The 17,287-nt window shown below is 46.4% G+C and overlaps 1 protein-coding gene across 2 annotated transcripts; it reads left to right on the top strand.

Moving 5' to 3' along the window:
- Positions 1-6: 6 nt before the first annotated feature.
- Positions 7-15,325, top strand: UBFD1 (ubiquitin family domain containing 1). 2 transcript variants are annotated; one of them, XM_054580898.1, is made up of 7 exons: positions 7-163; positions 357-695; positions 1,623-1,831; positions 4,227-4,292; positions 4,446-4,551; positions 8,859-8,941; positions 11,623-15,325. In XM_054580898.1, the coding sequence occupies exons 1-7, from the start codon at positions 139-141 to the stop codon at positions 11,731-11,733; spliced, it is 939 nt and encodes a 312-aa protein (XP_054436873.1). In that variant the 5' UTR covers positions 7-138; the 3' UTR covers positions 11,734-15,325. The 2 variants fall into 2 exon arrangements, with proteins under 2 accessions (XP_054436873.1, XP_054436872.1); XM_054580897.1 differs by lacking the exon at positions 11,623-15,325 and adding an exon at positions 6,057-6,125 and having other exon boundaries at positions 32-163; positions 8,859-8,940.
- The last annotated feature ends 1,962 nt before the right edge of the window (positions 15,326-17,287 follow it).

Raw genomic sequence — 17,287 nt, 5'->3', positions numbered from 1 at the left:
AGGCGGGTCTCCATAGAAACCTCCACCTGTTTCCGGCCAGCCGGGGCGAGATTAGGGGCTGCTCCGGGGGCCAATCTCCGCCAGCTCTCCTTTTCCCAGCGGTCCCTGCGGGCGCGGTGGGTGTTGTACACAATCATCATGGCGGCGGCCGGGGCCCCGGATGGTGAGTGTGGCGGGGTGGCTGGCGTCTGGGTTGGGCCCGGGTTAAGAGGTCTTTTCTCGGGGACGTGGCCTGGCCCGGGGTGGGGGGCTGGGGAGGAGATCTCTGGTTCGGGAGCCGGGGTGCGGCGGCGCCCGGGCGGAGTCCGGCCGCAGGCCCAGCCCGAGGCGAGCGCCCACCGCTGACCCCGTTGCAGGCATGGAGGAGGCTGGCATGGACACGGAGGCCGAGACTGTGGCGGCCGAGGTCCCCGCGCGGCCCCTCAACTGCATGGAAGCCGAAGCGGCAGCGGTCGCGGGGGCGGCGTCCGCGGACGCCTGTGCCGCGCGAAGCAGCCTGCAGCCAGCCCCGGCCCAGCCCCCTGGAGACCCCGCGGCCCAGGCCTCGGTCAGCAATGGCGAGGATGCGGGCGGCGGCGGCCCGGGCAGGGAGTTGGTGGACCTGAAGATCATCTGGAACAAGACTAAGCACGACGTGAAGTTTCCCCTGGACAGCACAGGCTCCGAGCTGAAACAGAAGATTCACTCGATTACAGGTAATCCCCGTGGCAAGACAGCCACAGACGCCTTCTCCACGTCTCCTGCGGTTCTTAGTGCTCACACTCTGCTAGGCACCGTGCTGGCCGCTGTCCCAGGATCAAGTCTCTCAGTGCTCACAGCAGCCCTCCGAAATGGGTACTAGGATGCCCGTCACTCAGATGGGCGAAATGAGACCTGGTATCAAGGAGCTACTAAGTGGTTGAACAGGGATTGAGGCCCAGGTCTGACTCTTAGGCCCAATCTTATAAGTAGTGTTGCACAAACATCTCTAATAAAAATCATCTAAGGCGCTTGTTAAATTTACGATTTCCAGGCTTCCCCTCCCCCCAAAGGTGATTTTGATTCAGTGGGCCTGGAATGTGGCCAGAAATTTATTTTTAGCAAATACCAGGTAATTCTCATAAAGGAAGTTTAGGAAACAGTGCTGTTGGCCATCATGCTGGCCCTTTCACAGGTGCTTCTGTTACTTAATTTCATCTTGTCTTCAGTACTTTGTCATCTGAAAGGATTTCTTTTTTAAGCTTTTTCCGTGCAGTCTGTAAGGTCTATAAAAACAACTTGGTCTGTACTGGTTTTTGTATCCCTGAGGCTTGTGGACTTACATAATATTTGAGTGATTAGAAGATTGAGGAATAACTTGGAATGAATGACAAATAGTATTTACTGAACAATTATTGAATACCAGGCACTGCCCTACGTACTGTTTGACGTATCTGGTTATCCTTAAAACCAAGTCCATACAGAGGGAACTACTGTCATCAGTATTACAAAGTTCTGGAAACTGAGGCCAAGAGAGGTTGTGAATTGCCCAAGTGTGCAAAGATAAAAGGTGTAGAGCAGTATTCACTTTGGGGTCTGTTGCCAAAGAGCCCTGGTCCAAGTATGTTTTTTGATTCTTTTACTGTCTGCTACCTTTTCCAAAGGTCTCCCGCCAGCCATGCAGAAAGTCATGTATAAGGGACTCGTCCCTGAAGATAAGACGTTGAGGGAAATAAAGGTGACCAGCGGAGCCAAGATCATGGTGGTTGGCTCCACGATAAATGATGTTTTAGCAGTAAACACGCCCAAAGACTCTGCACAGCAGGATGCCAAGGCTGAAGAGAACAAGAAGGAGCCACTGTGCAGGCAGAAAGTGAGTTCATCGTGGTTGTTAGTCCTGGGAAATTTGAGGCTTTGTCCTCTAGAGCCATGGTTGGTGATATTCTCCCTAGAATAAGCTCCTTTTTGGACAGGGTCCATGATGGAAATTTATGGCAGCAGTTGGGTGCGGCTGGCTGTTGAGTGGAGGTGACAACTACCTGAGATTTGCAACTTTTTCATCTGGCGGGTCAGTGTGTCTCAAGTCTACCTACTTTAGGATAAGGCCTTTGTAAAGGAGGCTTCAGAATCAGATACGAGTGTCTCCTGTTCAGTGTCAGAGAAAAATGCTATTAGTGGAACTAACTTCCCATCTTGTATAAGTGCTTACATCTGCTTTTTGGTGTATGGCTCCCTCAAGTCAACAGGCTCATTTCTGAAAAGGCATGAAAATCAGTAGCTTTCAGAGGTTCCTCTAAAACAGCATTTCAGAAAGTCAGATGAAACTCACTAGAAAGATAATGGTGCTGATTTTTTCCCCCTCTCCTGGTCTGTGAAATGGGGGCCCAATTTTTCATATTCTTTGTGGCCCAGTTTGGAGTGGTTGGAAGAGCCATCACTTGTGATTTTATTATCCAGCAAACACCAGTCATTGTTAGGCAGCCTCTTGGACACTCTTTAGTAGTGTTCCAGGAAAATAGGTATTCTCATCCTAACCTGTGTGCTGAATAGAGTAGACCAGCTGGAACCAACATTGGTTTTAGTGATTATAGGCACTCAGGCATATGACCAACAGTGTGAGAAGTATACAGTTTTCTGTTACAGGTCCGTATTCCCTTATGTGTGCTTCCAAACCTCCAAAACATGTTTTTGTAAATAGGGTAGCAAAACCTGACCAGGACTAGTGTGACTATTCATGTTTTGCCATAGAAATGTTAGTGTGTTTGGTGACAAGGTGCTGCTGCCCCCGAACCCATGGAAGATGATAGAGAATGTATTCTAAAACTATATTACTTTTATAAAACCCATAAAACTTTTGGGTTTTAAAACATTCAAGACATCTGTCCATAGCATTTCAGAAAGGGGTTGTAAACCTATATTAACGTCTAAAAGGTGTTTATTTGGACACTTTCACTATAAATGTGGGATTACAAGGTCTTGTAACCAATTGAGTTCATTTCCATTTTCCTGTTTTCCTCTGCCACCTGTGGGAAATGTCAAGTATGAGAATGCAGACGTGAGTGAGCATTCCCGCTGGCCCCACCCTGGGAGCACACATGCCTCTTAAATACAGGTTTTGAGTTACTAATGCTAGCTTAACAGGCTTTGAACTTTTTTTCCACAGTGCAGGGGAAATTCTTCAATAGATGGCTTGTGAGGTATGAGTCAAATTCAGCTTGTAATCCATGCTGCTGTTTCGTTAATGTCAGTTATGAGGCATAACATGGCCTCATGAGAGGGACCCATCCTTGTGACTTTTCACCAGCTCTTCAGAAATCTGGGGCTGATAATATAGGGGACCCTTGATAGCAATCTGGCAATGTTGAGTTTATTCCTACTGGAGGTTTCTGCCATGCCAGTGAGGGTTTGAGCTAGTTAATGGTCACCTGATGCTTAAATTTAGTTAATTTTTTACTCTGCCTATTCATTGCCCTAAGGTTCTAGCTCCACTAAACAGTATCTTTACCTATACAACTATAGCTGGGGCAGAAGTAAGATTTTAACATGTGGGCTGGTCAGGAGCCATGAGCCTTACTAGAACCCATAAGGAACTGCGTCAAACTCCTGTGGTGGGCTGGGTTAGAGACTTCTTAATGTCAGGCTGTAGAGCATTTCTCTTTGGAAATGAGGTTCTTCAGAATTTCAGTCTAGCAGGGATTGAGAGTGAGGCATCGGGGAAAACTTCTGCAGTAGATGAGTCTCCATTTGTGGAGGAAATGTCCCTGTAGATAATTAGCCTAATTGCCAACATCGGTAGAGTGTCTTTGGGAGTTTAAGTTGACAGAAGTGCTCTCATTTTGTACCTGTCAGGACAGCAACACCATTTGTGGCTCTCTTAGCTTGATGTTGAATCGTTCCACTGGTGAATTGGGGAAGGGAGGAGGAAGTAGAGTTTCTTTGAATTAGTAGTCTGGAAATTCTGCTTTCTCCAGAACTTTGAGATCTAGTATGATAGCCATATGTGGCTGATTAAAATTCAGTAAGATTGAGGATTCATTTTCTTAGTCCTACTAGCCCTATTTCAAGTGCTTAATAGCCACACGTGTCCATCAACACAAACTTCTGCTGGACAGCGCTGCTCTGTAGTGTCAGAGGACCCATATGTAGACAGTACAAGTTTTGAACTGGAACATTAAGGCTTTGTTTCTTCGTCCTGTTTTTCTGAGGTAGTAACCTGACAAAAATGTGGTCAACTTTCATTTAATGATCTCTTCTGACTTATGTTATAGCAACACAGGAAAGTGTTGGATAAAGGAAAACCTGAAGATGTGATGCCATCTGTTAAGGGGGCCCAGGTAAGCCACACTTCTTCATGAGCATTCCGAAAACTAGGCCCACCTGGCTTCTTGAGGTTCCTGTGCTCCCATCTTGGCATCCTGTCCCTTACCCTGTTTCGTCCTACTTTGTTTCTGGTCCCTCCCTCTCTTACGACAATCTCGTGCCTCCAGGAGCGCCTGCCTACAGTCCCCTTGTCTGGCATGTACAATAAGTCTGGAGGAAAAGTGAGACTCACCTTTAAACTAGAACAAGACCAGCTGTGGATTGGCACTAAAGGTATGTGTTACTGCTTGCAGCTTCTTCCTGACTTGCTACCTCTGGCACCTGGCAGCACTCAGCACTCAGTTCTGCTCCTCATTCTGAAATCTCCACTGTGTTTTGCATGCTCCTGGCTTTTGATTTTGCTTCTAGATGCTCACCTTCTGTTTAGACCCTTTCCCCTCATTCTTTTCAGTCTGATGTCAGGGCCAATCCATCAAAAATTGGTTCTCTGGTTGTACCAAAAACCAGAGGTCCTGGATGTATGGCCTGAGGGCCAGGTTTGATCCACAGGCAAGGGTTTTATCTGTTTACACATAATCTGTAAAAAACGAGATTTACCCTGACCACTGTGTCGCAGTTGGGTGTCATGCTGTGAACCGAAAGGTCTCTGGTTCAATTTTTGGTCAGGACACATCCCTGGTTGTGGGTTCAGTCCCTGGCCAGGGTGCATATGAGAGGCAGCTGATCAATGTTTCTCTTTTGCATCGTTTCTTTCCCTCCCTTCCCCTTGCTCTAAAAATAAATAAGGTCTTTTAAAAAACAAAACAAAACTGGAGATTTCACTTGATCTGATTTTTGGCTCCTCTTGAAAAAAATCAGAAGGTCCAGCCAGTCTGGACCTGCATGCTCACATGGTAAGAAGCAGCTGGAGTTGAGTAGTAGTTTCACACGGGCATGGCTAATGGTTCTCATTGTCTCAGTTAGCCTATAGGTAGCCAGCATCCTTCATTCACATTGCCCACCTGGCCCCAGTAGATTGGAGTTTGCCCCTGTACTAGCTGCAGTTTTCCTAGTACTGGACCTGCCCTCTCACCAGCCTCCAACCTGGTAGCCCTCTGCATGCCCCCACAGACCCCTACCTGTGCTTGCTGGGTCAGGCTTGCTCTTTGCTGGGAAGTGTTTCTGACTCTCCTCCCACTTTCTTCCCCCAGATGGATCAGTGTCTCATCAGTTACACTCCAGAATTACCTGTGTCTCTTTCTTTGCTACTTCATGGTGCTGCTTAAGACTCCTAGCATCTCTAAACTTGGTCCATGAAAGAAGTTAACCTGTTTCCCTGCCCCATCTCTGATCTCTTGTGTCCCCCCGCCCATTCTCTCTACTGTTTTTTTTTTTTTGTCACTGGTTTTTGTGTTCAAAAACCTTTTTGGCTCTTTAAGGCCAAGTTCAAATGCCTAACCACAGTGTCCAGTGTTCTCAGTGATGGAACCCCAGTTTAAATTTTTGACCTAGCTTCCTTTCCTGCTTGCCTTGTCATACTCTGTGTGTACCAGCTGCACCACGTGCCAAACCTCCCCCACATGCTCTGCACAGCCCTGTGTCTTTGCTGATGCTGTGCACTTAACCTGCAAGCCTTCTTCCCATTCCTTGTTATAATAAAATCTTCCAAGGCACTACTTAAGTGTCCTCCTAATAAAGCCTTCCCTGATATGTCCCCTACCCTGCTGCTTTGTTCATAGAGTACTTCATTTATGTCCCCAGAGCACTCATTACTCTCTGACTTGTCTGTCCCCTGTTAGATTCCGGAGGGGACCGAACATGCCTAACTCACCTGTTTCTGCCAGCACTGTAGGTGTTCAGTGTTCGAGGTAAACGCGAAAGAGAAGTACAGGGGATTTTGTCCTCTGAGGCTGATTGGTTTCAGAGACAGGCCATTAGTATGATTCTGCTTCAAATGGGGCCAACATTTTATGGAAAATAGGGTTGGGGTGATGGGAATGAGATTTTTATCATCTAAAATATGAAAGTTTCTTGTTTTCACCCCTATTTTGGTTCTGCAAGTGAACAAAGACTGAGATGCCAAAAATGCTTGAGTTTTCTAATGATTGTATGATAACCTGCTATATTCTTTCTTTCACCTTTGATTCTAACTGCATGATCAGAGCAAGTTTTGAAAACTATCTAAGGGCTCCCCCATTCTTCAAAGGGCCTTTGACCCCTTTAATAGGTCATTGTCTTCTGCAGAGCTGGTCCTGTCATCCCCTGTTGTTTCTTCAGTTGTGCGTTGCTCACCCCTGTCAGCTCCTCACTTCTCCATGACTTGGCAGGTGGTTGGGCTTAGTCCTCCATCATCACATTGACTTGCTAAAGCACTGCTTCTTCCACTTCGGCAGCCAAATGGAAGGCAGTGGCTAAGGCTGATCCGGAAGGACACCAATGGCCGAGAGGATGGGTGCAGCCAGGCAGTCTGGATGAGAACTCCATCTCTGCGTGCTGGTTGGTTCCTCAGAGAACACCTCTGTGTTAGGAAGTAGTGTAGGGAACATGTCCTAACGATAGGGACTCATGAGAACCCGCTGTGCCTATGTTGGAGGTCTGCTTCAGATTTGGGGAGCAGCCACCCTCCTGCTTTGGCATGAAGGAGAGCTCTGAAAGAACCTCAGTGTGTTGGTGCATCAGAGCTGTTGAGAGCCTCCTAAGTCGCCAGCCTTCCTGAAGAGCATGGCCATTAACTCACATCTTCCTTCAGGGGTCAGCCACAGCTGAGGTTTTCACTCCCACCTAGAGCCCTACGTCAGTGTATCTCAGGTACTCTTCTCACCTGAGCGTGAGTCCTGTCACCTGAGTGTCATAAGCAGTTCTTCAGAGGAGAGCTCGTTCTGGGAGTTGGCTCCCAGCCTCCGGCTTCATCTTTCTGCTGGCAAGACGCTACTGTGGAATGAACATTCCAGCAGCTAGTTGGACTCCTCAGAGGGGTGCTTTACTGAGTGACACAGGTAAACTGTGGTGGCTTGTGTGGGAGGCAGGACCCACAAACTCAGAGCCAGAGGAGTTGAGAAGAACAGGCTCTCAACAGGAAGGGTGAATGGCAAGCACAGGGGAGCACTGTCGCTGCCGTGGGAGTGCCTGTGTCCCATTGGTAGGAATGTGGTATCTATAATCTAGCTGCTTATCTCTCATGAGCATGGGCCCTAGGAATGTTACATCTTCTGCATTTTCAAAGGAAGCCAGAAATCCATGTCTTTATGTGAAATTGCTGGACATTCAAGATGGTTGGTGTTTTAAGAAGTTTCTTTCTTAAAGACATAGCTGGTCAGGTCCTGCCTGTGGGACACTATTTTTGAGCCACTGAAAGTCAGAACTTGAATAAATGTCTTCATGTCCAGTCTCCCCACGCTGGTTTTTCACAGACCGAGGCCCACAGAACAGAAATAAAATGTCTCAATTCATCAACTAGACTAGAACCCTGGCCTCTAAATTCCTGGTTTCTTTTGTCAAGTTACTGTTTTCAGATTTTGCCTTTCCAGATTTTTCTTTCTGAAAAGGCTTTAATGTTTTTGTGTTCTTTAGGATTTTATTTATTTAGAGAGAGGGTAAGGTAGGGAGAAAGAGAGGGAGAGAAACATTGATGCAAGGGAGAAACATTAATCAGTTGCCTTTTGCATGCGCCCCAACCAGGGACCAGGCCTGCAGCCCAGACATGGGAATCAAACTGGTAACCTTTTGCCTCACAGGACAGTGCCCAGCCAGTTGGGCCATGATGGCAAGGGCGGCTTTAATGTTTTTTTTAAAACTTGGTTTAACTGTTTTCTGAGCACTTTTCCCATTCCTGAGGTGTGTGCTGCTTCTGGGTGGTAATTTCCTGGTGGCAGGCGCTCCATACCCCTCCTGCTGTCGTCCCCTGCTGCTACACATGCTCACTGCCAGCAGTCTCCTCTTTCTGCAGGCATCCCTTGTTGCCGCCTCTTGCATACCTGCCACCCTTAAACTTGCTGCAAAGTGTCTTCTGACCCTGTGCTAAGTGGTATCTTGAGTGTTAATCATAAGAGGGTATAAATGTTTTAAGAGAACTTTCAAGCATGGGTATATGAAAGGGTGGGGGGTCCAGGGAGGGATGGGGGAGGGCAAGTGAGCAGGATCTTTGGACAGAGACTGGTCGTGCACCCCCCAGCAGTCCTCCTTTGTGTGGGAGCCCCAGGGGCATGCTGGTGCCTTTTTACCCTTCGTCCTCTTGCCTGTCCCAGGCACAAAAGGCATTAGCCAGTGCTGGGCTTGAGCAGTAAGGGTACAGTGGAATTTCTTGGGTATTTATTAATTGTTAGACTTTTAAAAATAACGCCAGGAAGGAGCTACTTCTGACCTCAGAGACCTTTACTATACCATTGCCACATCCTGGTCCCTATTTGCTCCTGAGAAGTTTCCAGTTCCCATGAAGGACTCTAGGGTCGCTGTCAGAAGGTCCTGCCCCACCATCTCTAGAGGGCACGAGTGACTTGAGCTTACAGTAGACTCCAAAGCCACCAGCCCTGACAAGGGACTGTTGAGTCACACAGTATAACAGGAGAGCCTTTGAATAATGATTGTCATTCCTCTCGACCTAGAACGGACTGAGAAATTACCCATGGGCTCCATTAAAAATGTGGTCAGTGAACCCATTGAAGGACATGAAGACTACCACATGATGGTAAGTAGCTGGTGTGCTCTGGCCTCTCTCGGCTCCTGCTTCTGCTCCTCTAGCAGGGACTGATGTGAACTGAAGAGGACACTCAGTATTCAGGAGACGCATGGTGTCAGATGTTCATTTCCTTCATCTACTTAAAACTTAGTCCGTGGCCTAGTCCTAGTTCTCTGTTTTGCAGTGCCCCCCCTGCTTTCCCACCTTCCCACTGTTTAAAGGGGATACGTTGGATCTCTCTTGCCTCCCACTTGGTGGTAATATTTTGTTTTTAGACCAGAAGAATAAATGTAACGAGGAGGAATGGCTTGTGGATTTTCATTGAACTTTGTCTTGATCATAGAATAAAATCTCGCACTAGTCTTGGTGTGTGGGACACCAGGCCTTCCGCCAGAGGCCATGCCCCTCTGGGATGGCATTGCCCTTCCCAGGCTAGAGCCATCAGGTGGCTGGGGTCCTGTGGGGAGGCCGGGTCTGTGGACATCGTCTTTCTGGAGGTCCACTCTAATGGCATGGCTGTATTTTCCTGAGACATGATGTTGGCAGACATTGCCCAAGTCTGTGCAGAACAAAGCAAGAGTTCAGTGATGGACTGAGCAGCTTAGGTGTACCCTTTTTACTTCCTAGCACTATTTGGAGGGGCCATCCTGTTTTTTTTGTTTTTAAGATTTTATTTATATATTTTTAGAGAAGAGGAAGAGAGGGAGAGAAACACTGATCAGCTTCCTCTTGCACACCCCCACCTGGGGACCATCCCACAACCCACGCATGTGCCCTGACCGGGAATCGAACTGGTGACCTTTTGCTTTGCAGGATGATGCTCAACCAACCTAGCCACACTTGTCAGGGCTGGAGGGGCCACTTTAAACATTAAGTTAGCCACCCAAACTTTGAAATTGCTATGACAAGAACCAGACCTGAGCAGTGACAGGGTGAGGGTGTCTGCCTGCCATTCTCTGTCTGAGGAGGCAGATTTTTCAGCACCCAACCAACAGGAATGTACCTATATTGGCCCCATCTCAGGGAGAAGGAACAGTAGTGGTCTGACCGGTGTGTGTTCTCACAAAGTCCACGGCCAAGAGAGAGGTTGGAAGATCCCAGAAGAAGGGGTCTAGCATCATGGCAGTCCTGTGTAGACAGATGGCAGATCCCCAGGCTCTAGGAAAGGTCTTTTGTCTGTGTGTCCTCTCCTCTCCTGTCACACCTATCAGTTCAGTTGGGAGGTGTGGAAGTAAGACTGTGGTTGGGCTGGCAGCCCCGGGCCTGCAGAGCTCCTGGGTGGCTCCGAGAGTGGCGACAACATCCTGGGGCTGCTTTTGAGCTCTCTGGCAGCTTGTCCACTCCCGGTCTCAGTAGTCTTTAAAGGACTTCAGAGGAATTGTTCTCCTCCTCAGTTATTTTTTCGTTTTAAAAGTTGGATTTTAATATTTTCTTCTGTTCTCCTGCACTGCCCTTTGAAGAATTTGTCTTCCCAGTCTGCAGCCCGAGTTTTCAGGCAGCCTGGTGAGAGGAGTTTATGTAAGCTGAGTATGCCAGTTTGAACCTCTTAGGTGATTGGTGGTGTGGCTGAGCAATGCCTTAGATTTCGTTCAAAGGCTCATTTTTTTCTGGAGTCATTTCTGGCAGCAAATGGCTCTGATCGCCCTTCTCTAAACACTAATTAATTGTTAATTAGCACCTTTACCTTTGTCCTAATTAAAGTATTTATTTCCCTCTTTGTAGATGCCGTATCACTAGCTAGATTAGCATGTCAGAGTTTACGTTAGAAGAGGGTAGCTGTACTTAGTTATTTTTAGAGCAACCTTTAAAAATACAGGAAAGAACAGTGAGTACTACAATGAACCCATATATCCATCACCAAGAAATGACAATTGTAAATATTTTGTAACCCACTTTAAATCACTTTTTAATAAAAGAAAATTCACCAACAGTGGATTCATCCCTGTTGTCTTCCCCTCTCCCACTACCCTCTATCATGTGGATCTTTGCTGCTCTGCTTTCATTTTCACGTATGTCCACGAACAAGCTTCGGTACTGTTTTGTGTTTTTTCAGTTTTCATAAGTGGTATCCTGGTATGTATCGTTCTGCAGCTTCCTTTCTTGATTCGACATGATATATCTGTGTTTACCATAGATCCAGTTCATATCTTTTAAAACTGATACAATGTTCATACAAATAGGCCACATCAGTTTTAATTTTGCATTCTCTCACTGATGGGTATGTAGGTTGTTTCCAGGTTTTTACGATTTCTGGCAGTGCTGCTTTGAATGTTCATTCCTTGTGCATGTGTGGCAGCTTCTCTAGGACAGTGGTTCCCAAGTGGGTCTCTCGATCAGCAGCAGCGTATCACCCGGGAACTCTGTACAGTTACAGACTCTCAGGTGCCGCGTAGCCCTGCAAAGTCAAGAGACTGTGACCAGCCCTCCCAGTGGCTCCAATGTGCACTTGGGTTTGGGAACTGCTGCTCTAGGGTCAGCCACGCTTACTTATATCCATCCTCTTGCTGCTGCTTTTTTTTTTTTTTTTTTTGCGCTGGAGGTGGGGGGACAAGAGAATGCTGGCCACATGCAGGGTTTTTTTTTCCTCCTTCCCTTTTAAAGTCAATTTCAGCCCTCCCCTGTGTTTGTTGTGCTGATGCTCAGTCTCCCAACCTCTGAAGTGTTGCTTGGTTTTCCTTTTTCCCTTCCAGGCATTTCAGTTGGGCCCCACGGAAGCCTCTTACTACTGGGTGTACTGGGTTCCAACTCAATATGTGGATGCAATCAAAGACACTGTGCTGGGGAAGTGGCAGTATTTTTGAAAGCACTTTCACCTCTGGCCCAGGAGACTGACCCAAAGTGAAGGACATTGCTGGGAGAGGCCTGCAGCATCCCTGGATTTCAGAGTTCTGGAACTTTGTTCAAAAAACAATCTATATCCAATCTAAGGTGATGTGGTGACCGAAGCCAGAGGTGATGTTCTTTCACCCTTAGCTTAATTTTAACTTAAAATCACCAGTTCCCTTTCTTGCAGTCAGCTTCATACCATTTTTAAAGTCAGTACAGTGGAAATCAATAAATCTGAATTCCGAATGTGTTGTGTGGAATACTCTTAAGTGTGTTTGAGAGTAGATCTGCCAAGGTTTTGTTTAGAAAGGAATGGTCAAAAGCTTTCTGCTTTTTTTTTTAAAGTGATTTTAACTGAAATATTTTCATAAATCTTTGGTTGTAAACACTTGGACTGTGTTGTGATGAGTTGGGGTATTTCTTTTTCTTTTTCATATAAAATTGTATGCAAAGTGGGAGGGTTGGTAAGCCATATTTTTCTGTCCATTGATTCAGACTTAATTCTTTCTGTTTTTTATTTTCTCACTTCCTAGATTTGAGTTTTTGTTTTGAAAACCCAAAGATGTCAGTTCCTCCTTTTGTACCTCATCACTGCTTCCTTTCCTGGCATTCTCCTGCCATGCTGCTGCTCGTGAGTGTGCAGTGGGAGGGAAGGGCTGTGGGTCTCGGTCAGGGAGCGCTCACACGTGCTGTGGTGAGCGGCAGAGTATTTCACAGTGACTCTTGTCAAATGTTTTGCCCTTTGGGCACCAATCTCTGGGTTGTCTGCAGCCCTCACCTAGTGGGTTTTGATGCCCAGCCTGGCATGGGTATGCCTGGCTGTGCTGCTCCAATAGCCACAGTTCCCAGGCTGCCACAGGCCTCTTCAAGGAGGAGCCAGATGGAAGACAGTTTATACAGCCATATAGTCATAGGCCCACGTTAGAAGTTTCGAGAAATTCTTAGGCAGTCCAATGATTATTTCAATTATGCTTCTCCATTTCTTCTTTCTGCTCATGTGTTGTGTTCAAGTGTCCTTCATTCTAAGTTCAGAGATGCTGCCTTTCTCAATAAAAAGACATCTGATCTAGTAGGTTGGCAATGTATTGCAACATCAAAAATGGGATAAATTCCTTTTGTGATTAGCTCACCCTCTTCTGGTTTTGGCCCTTATGTTCTTTGTACACGTAACTCTGTTGTCTACTTGTGACTTGGTTGACTCTGAAACGAGGGTAAGTCTTTTGGTGAGTGGTGTCCTTGTGCTGTTTGCTGTTTCTCTGCTGCTGTATTTGCAGTCCTCTCATTGGCTGCAGGCTCTCATAGCAAGAGAGTTTCCAAACCTGACACTCTGGATTCTAGGCTGTTCCCCCTTATTCCGTGAAATGTATTAGCATGTGTGAGCCAGTTAATGATGGTGTTCTGCACCCTTTCCTCTGAACTATAGTTCAGGAAACAGCTGGTATATACAGACTCGTGCTTCTCATGGTGTAGCTGTTTCCGAGTTAGGCTTCTGGGCAGAAAGATCTACACTTATTTTTGGGGGGCATGAGTACATTTGTGAAGTGTAGTGTCCAAGACACTGCCCATTTTCATCCTTAAAAAAGGAACAGTAACGGCAGCCTCTCTGTGCTGTTGGCCACAGTTCCTGCAGAAAACGGTGCTTCTGCACTCCTGTTGTACCTCTTCTGCTGCTGACAGGGCTGCAGAGGACAGAGTCATGGAGTGAGCAGGGTATCGTCTCGGTTTGTTGGCCAATGTCCCTGTCCTGGAGACTTGTCCTGACAGTGCCACACACCACTTCTTTCTCTGGAAGCAGGTGTCTCCGTCCCCAGACTGGCCTCACACTGCTGCTCTGAGAAGCCTTTCCCGCCAGGTCTCCTCATTTTCCCTGTTTGTGTGGCTGCCACGCCATCAGACATCCCTTTCTCCCAGTGAGAATGTGTGTCCCTGCTCCCCAAGAGCCAAACTGCTTCTCACTCGGGCTGGTGTCATTTCAAGACAAGACCAAAGCCTGTGTGAGCCTTTTTATTTTACGTAAAATGGTGCTTTTTTCCTTACTTCAAGATACTATATATAAATAATGTAAATGACATCTTTTCATGTGGAACTGTTTGGTGGGGCTCACTGAATCTGCTATAATAGTCATGAGGTCTGGCTCCTGGGCCAGTCTGCATGGAGATCTTGCTGGAATCCCTTGGAGAGCAGAGGTGGGTGGGACCAGAAGCCCTGGAAGAGGTGTTTAGTTAGATCTGAGTCTGGGTCCCAGCAGTATTCACTGTCTTGTCTCTTGGTCCTGTGAACAGTCTCTTCCTCTTTCTCTTATAGTCCAGAATGTGCTGAGACTTAATCTGTGTTAGCAAGCTGGCATACTCTCCCCTTAGGTAATCACAGTGTTCCTGTGTCCTCAGGATGAATTCTGTGCAGTTCCTTCACTGTCAGAGGGGACCAGCTCTTTGTCTGGGTCATGACTATCCTTCATGGTGGGCATGTAGGTGGCCCGAGGAAGTGATGCTTCCAGGGGGCTCCAGCGTGCAGGGAATAGGCTAGGGGCCTGGCATCTTTTCCCTGTAGGCACTTCTCTGAGCCTCCTGATGGGCTGCTTTTTCTTCTGGAATTTGTGCTGGTGGTCCTCCTGCAGGTCTTTGCTCAAGATGCTATCTTTTCTTCCCTTCCCTGAGGTGACTTGGCAAATAGTGACAAAGTATAATCCCTGCTGAGGCTACCCTGCTCAGCTCTGGGTCAGTCAACCTGATCAGAGAACTTAGATTTGTGAGTTGCTGAACTCTTTGGTGTTAAGTATTTTAATTGATGATGGGCTTTCTGCAAGTAGTATTAGCTCTTCTTAATGAGGTTGAACTGAGCTAAGGATGTCCTTTCTTATAATTTGTGGATACAGGAGGCCAGTGAGGCCTCAGTAGTCTCCTTAGTTGCTGCTTTATCTTACAAGAGCCAAAGAGACTAACCGCCACATTCCCACGGCTCTGAAAACCTGTCATATTTCAGCCAGAAGGGGCTTGCTTTCCTCTTCTCTTAACTATGTGCCTGGAAGAGCTGCCCTGGGCTCTTGATCTTGGCTCACCCATTCTTTGTGAGGGACTGGGAGGGAAGGGATGGACCCTGTGCTTTGGACCATGCAAGGGCCTCCTTTCCACCCTATCTAATGAGGGAGACCTCTCCCTTGCTCCATGCCTCTGTTCATGCCTGTTGTCTTGGAAAAGGATGGCCCCTTTGTTTTAAGGCTTTGTGATGTAGTCATCTCTAGTTAGGATTGGCACCTCTTAATAAAGGGCCATGTGGCCTCTCTGAAGTCACAGGTGGCCAGGAGCCCTCCGGAGTACAGAACACCTGCCAGGCTGAGTGGTTCTGCTGCTTTCTAAATTTCAAGAACTTTTTTTTTCTTAAAGAGTTCTCCAGAATGAATTGACAATATACGTAAGTACCATATTTCCTTGTGGTGTATGCTCTGTTCTGGTTTTTGTTTTTTAATCAAATGCCTGTTTGGGAAGAGATGAACGTATTTAGTCTATTAGATTTGCGCTGCTGGATTTTTTTTAAAAGTGTAACCTTGACTAGCTGTCTTATTGTTTATCCTGTAAGATTAGCCTATCAATTAAAGTTTGATAATTAATTGTGTCTCCTTTTTCCTTCCAATTCTTCATGCGCCTAATCCATACTGGGGATTGACCAATATTTGGAACAGGGCTTAGAGCCATTTTTTGGCCAGCTGCGGTCAGTCGTTTTCCTGTTGTCTTCATTGGGCTTTGAGTATGTCCTGCTGATAAAGGGATTTGATTTGATTTACCTTTGTATTAGTCAGAGTCACTGATAAGGCCAGGCTCCTGTCAGGACAGCCCTCTGCCCACTCTGGCCTCCAGGTGTTGAAGAGGATGCAACCTCTCTGTCCTTACACCTCCTGACTTGTGCCTTATGTGACTTCTCCCAGCCATTTAGCCTTGGAGGATGTGCTTGGTAACACACTGAGATGGAGTTCAGTTCTCGCCACTGCCACAAAGACCTGGGAGGAGGGAGGGAAAAGATCTGTAACCAAAAAGGAAACAAAAACAGAATCCTTGGCACGAATAGTGATTATAGTTTGTTGAAACTAGTTTTGACCCAGCACCCCTCTCACTGGACCTCTCTTTCATCTTCCCCTACTTTGCAAATGTTCCCAAAGGTTCTGGTCCCATGGCCCCTTCCTGGGTCAATTACTCCAATACCTCATAATCTTGAAGCAACACTGTTAGTTCTGAAGGATCTGACTACCATGGGAGAGAAGGACCGTGGCATTGCCACATGCTCCACATTGGCAGACACCCATCTCGAGAATCTGCTCTCTGCAGAGGGTCCAGATTTTATCCCAGTTCTGAATGGTTACTTCAGGCACCTTTCAGATGAATAGGGTGATTGACTCTCAGATGGAAAGGGAAGTAAACTGTAGCCTGAGTATCATACTGTAACTTTGGGAGGGGTGTCTGCATTTTCTCAGCTGTAGGTAACTAACAACCCTTTCTGCAAGGAGGACCCCACAAGCCACACAGTCATTAGGGCAAGAAGCAACAGCCTGTTCCTCTTCTTGCCCAAGAGGTCGTCTGTTTAGCCTGTCCATGTAGGAAGTGGAGGTGCCTGTCCCCTAGGAGCCCTGGGCCAACACCACATGGCAGCTTTCAGCTGGGATTGACCTGTGCCTTTCCCTAGTTATCAAAGCTGTTTTTGTTCTGAAGCCTTGTTGGCCTGTCTTACTCTCCTGATAAAACTTTTCCTATTTACCCCCTTTTATAACTCCTGATTTTCAAGTTTCTTGCTCTGTTTTAACCTTGCTCCCCCTTGTTTAATTTTAATACCTTTCTATTTTCTCTTTTTGGTTTTGGAAATTTTCAAACTCACAGAAAGCTAAAATGTGTCACATTTACCATTTTATACTTTTCACCTTGGTTCACCAGTTAAAATATTAACCAATCTTTTTCTCTTCTAGACACATATGCCCTTTTTTTTTTTCCGAAACATTTGACAGACGTGCAGAGGTCATGACATTTCACCTGTGGGTATTTCAGCACATACCTTCTAAGAATAAGGACACTGTTATACCTTAGCACAACATTATTACCTCACGTAAGAAAATTAATATCAATTCAGTAATATCACTCCATATACACACCAAAATATCTTCTAGAGCTATTTTTCTAATCAATAATACTTAGTTTTTAAGTCCTTATTCTACTCTTGTTTTAATACCCTTTGAACTTCTCTTTTGTAGTCTTGGCTTTTCCCTCTTTCCTTAAAAGTAATTTCCTCCATATATTTTACCCCCATATACTTTTAATCTTAATTTTTTTATGACCTCTAATCTTTTCTCTCCTTCTGGTCATGAGTCTTGTTAATGTTTTATATTGTGGGTTTAGTATGCCTGGCTGGGGCTGTGGTTCTAGAGGAGCTGCTGTCAGGAACCAGCATCCCCAGAGGGCAGAGTCTTCTCATCCACCGATTACTGGCTCCCGTTGGTTCTTGGTGACAAATTCATAAGACTTAGGCAAAGCGATTTGGCTCAGATAA

The sequence above is a fragment of the Pteronotus mesoamericanus genome, unplaced genomic scaffold, assembly GCF_021234165.1.
Source record: "Pteronotus mesoamericanus isolate MK-2021 breed Mesoamerican mustached bat unplaced genomic scaffold, CSHL_Meso_final contig_64, whole genome shotgun sequence".
NCBI classification, from domain to species: Eukaryota; Metazoa; Chordata; class Mammalia; order Chiroptera; family Mormoopidae; genus Pteronotus; species Pteronotus mesoamericanus.
This window is presented reverse-complemented; position numbering and strand designations above follow the sequence as displayed.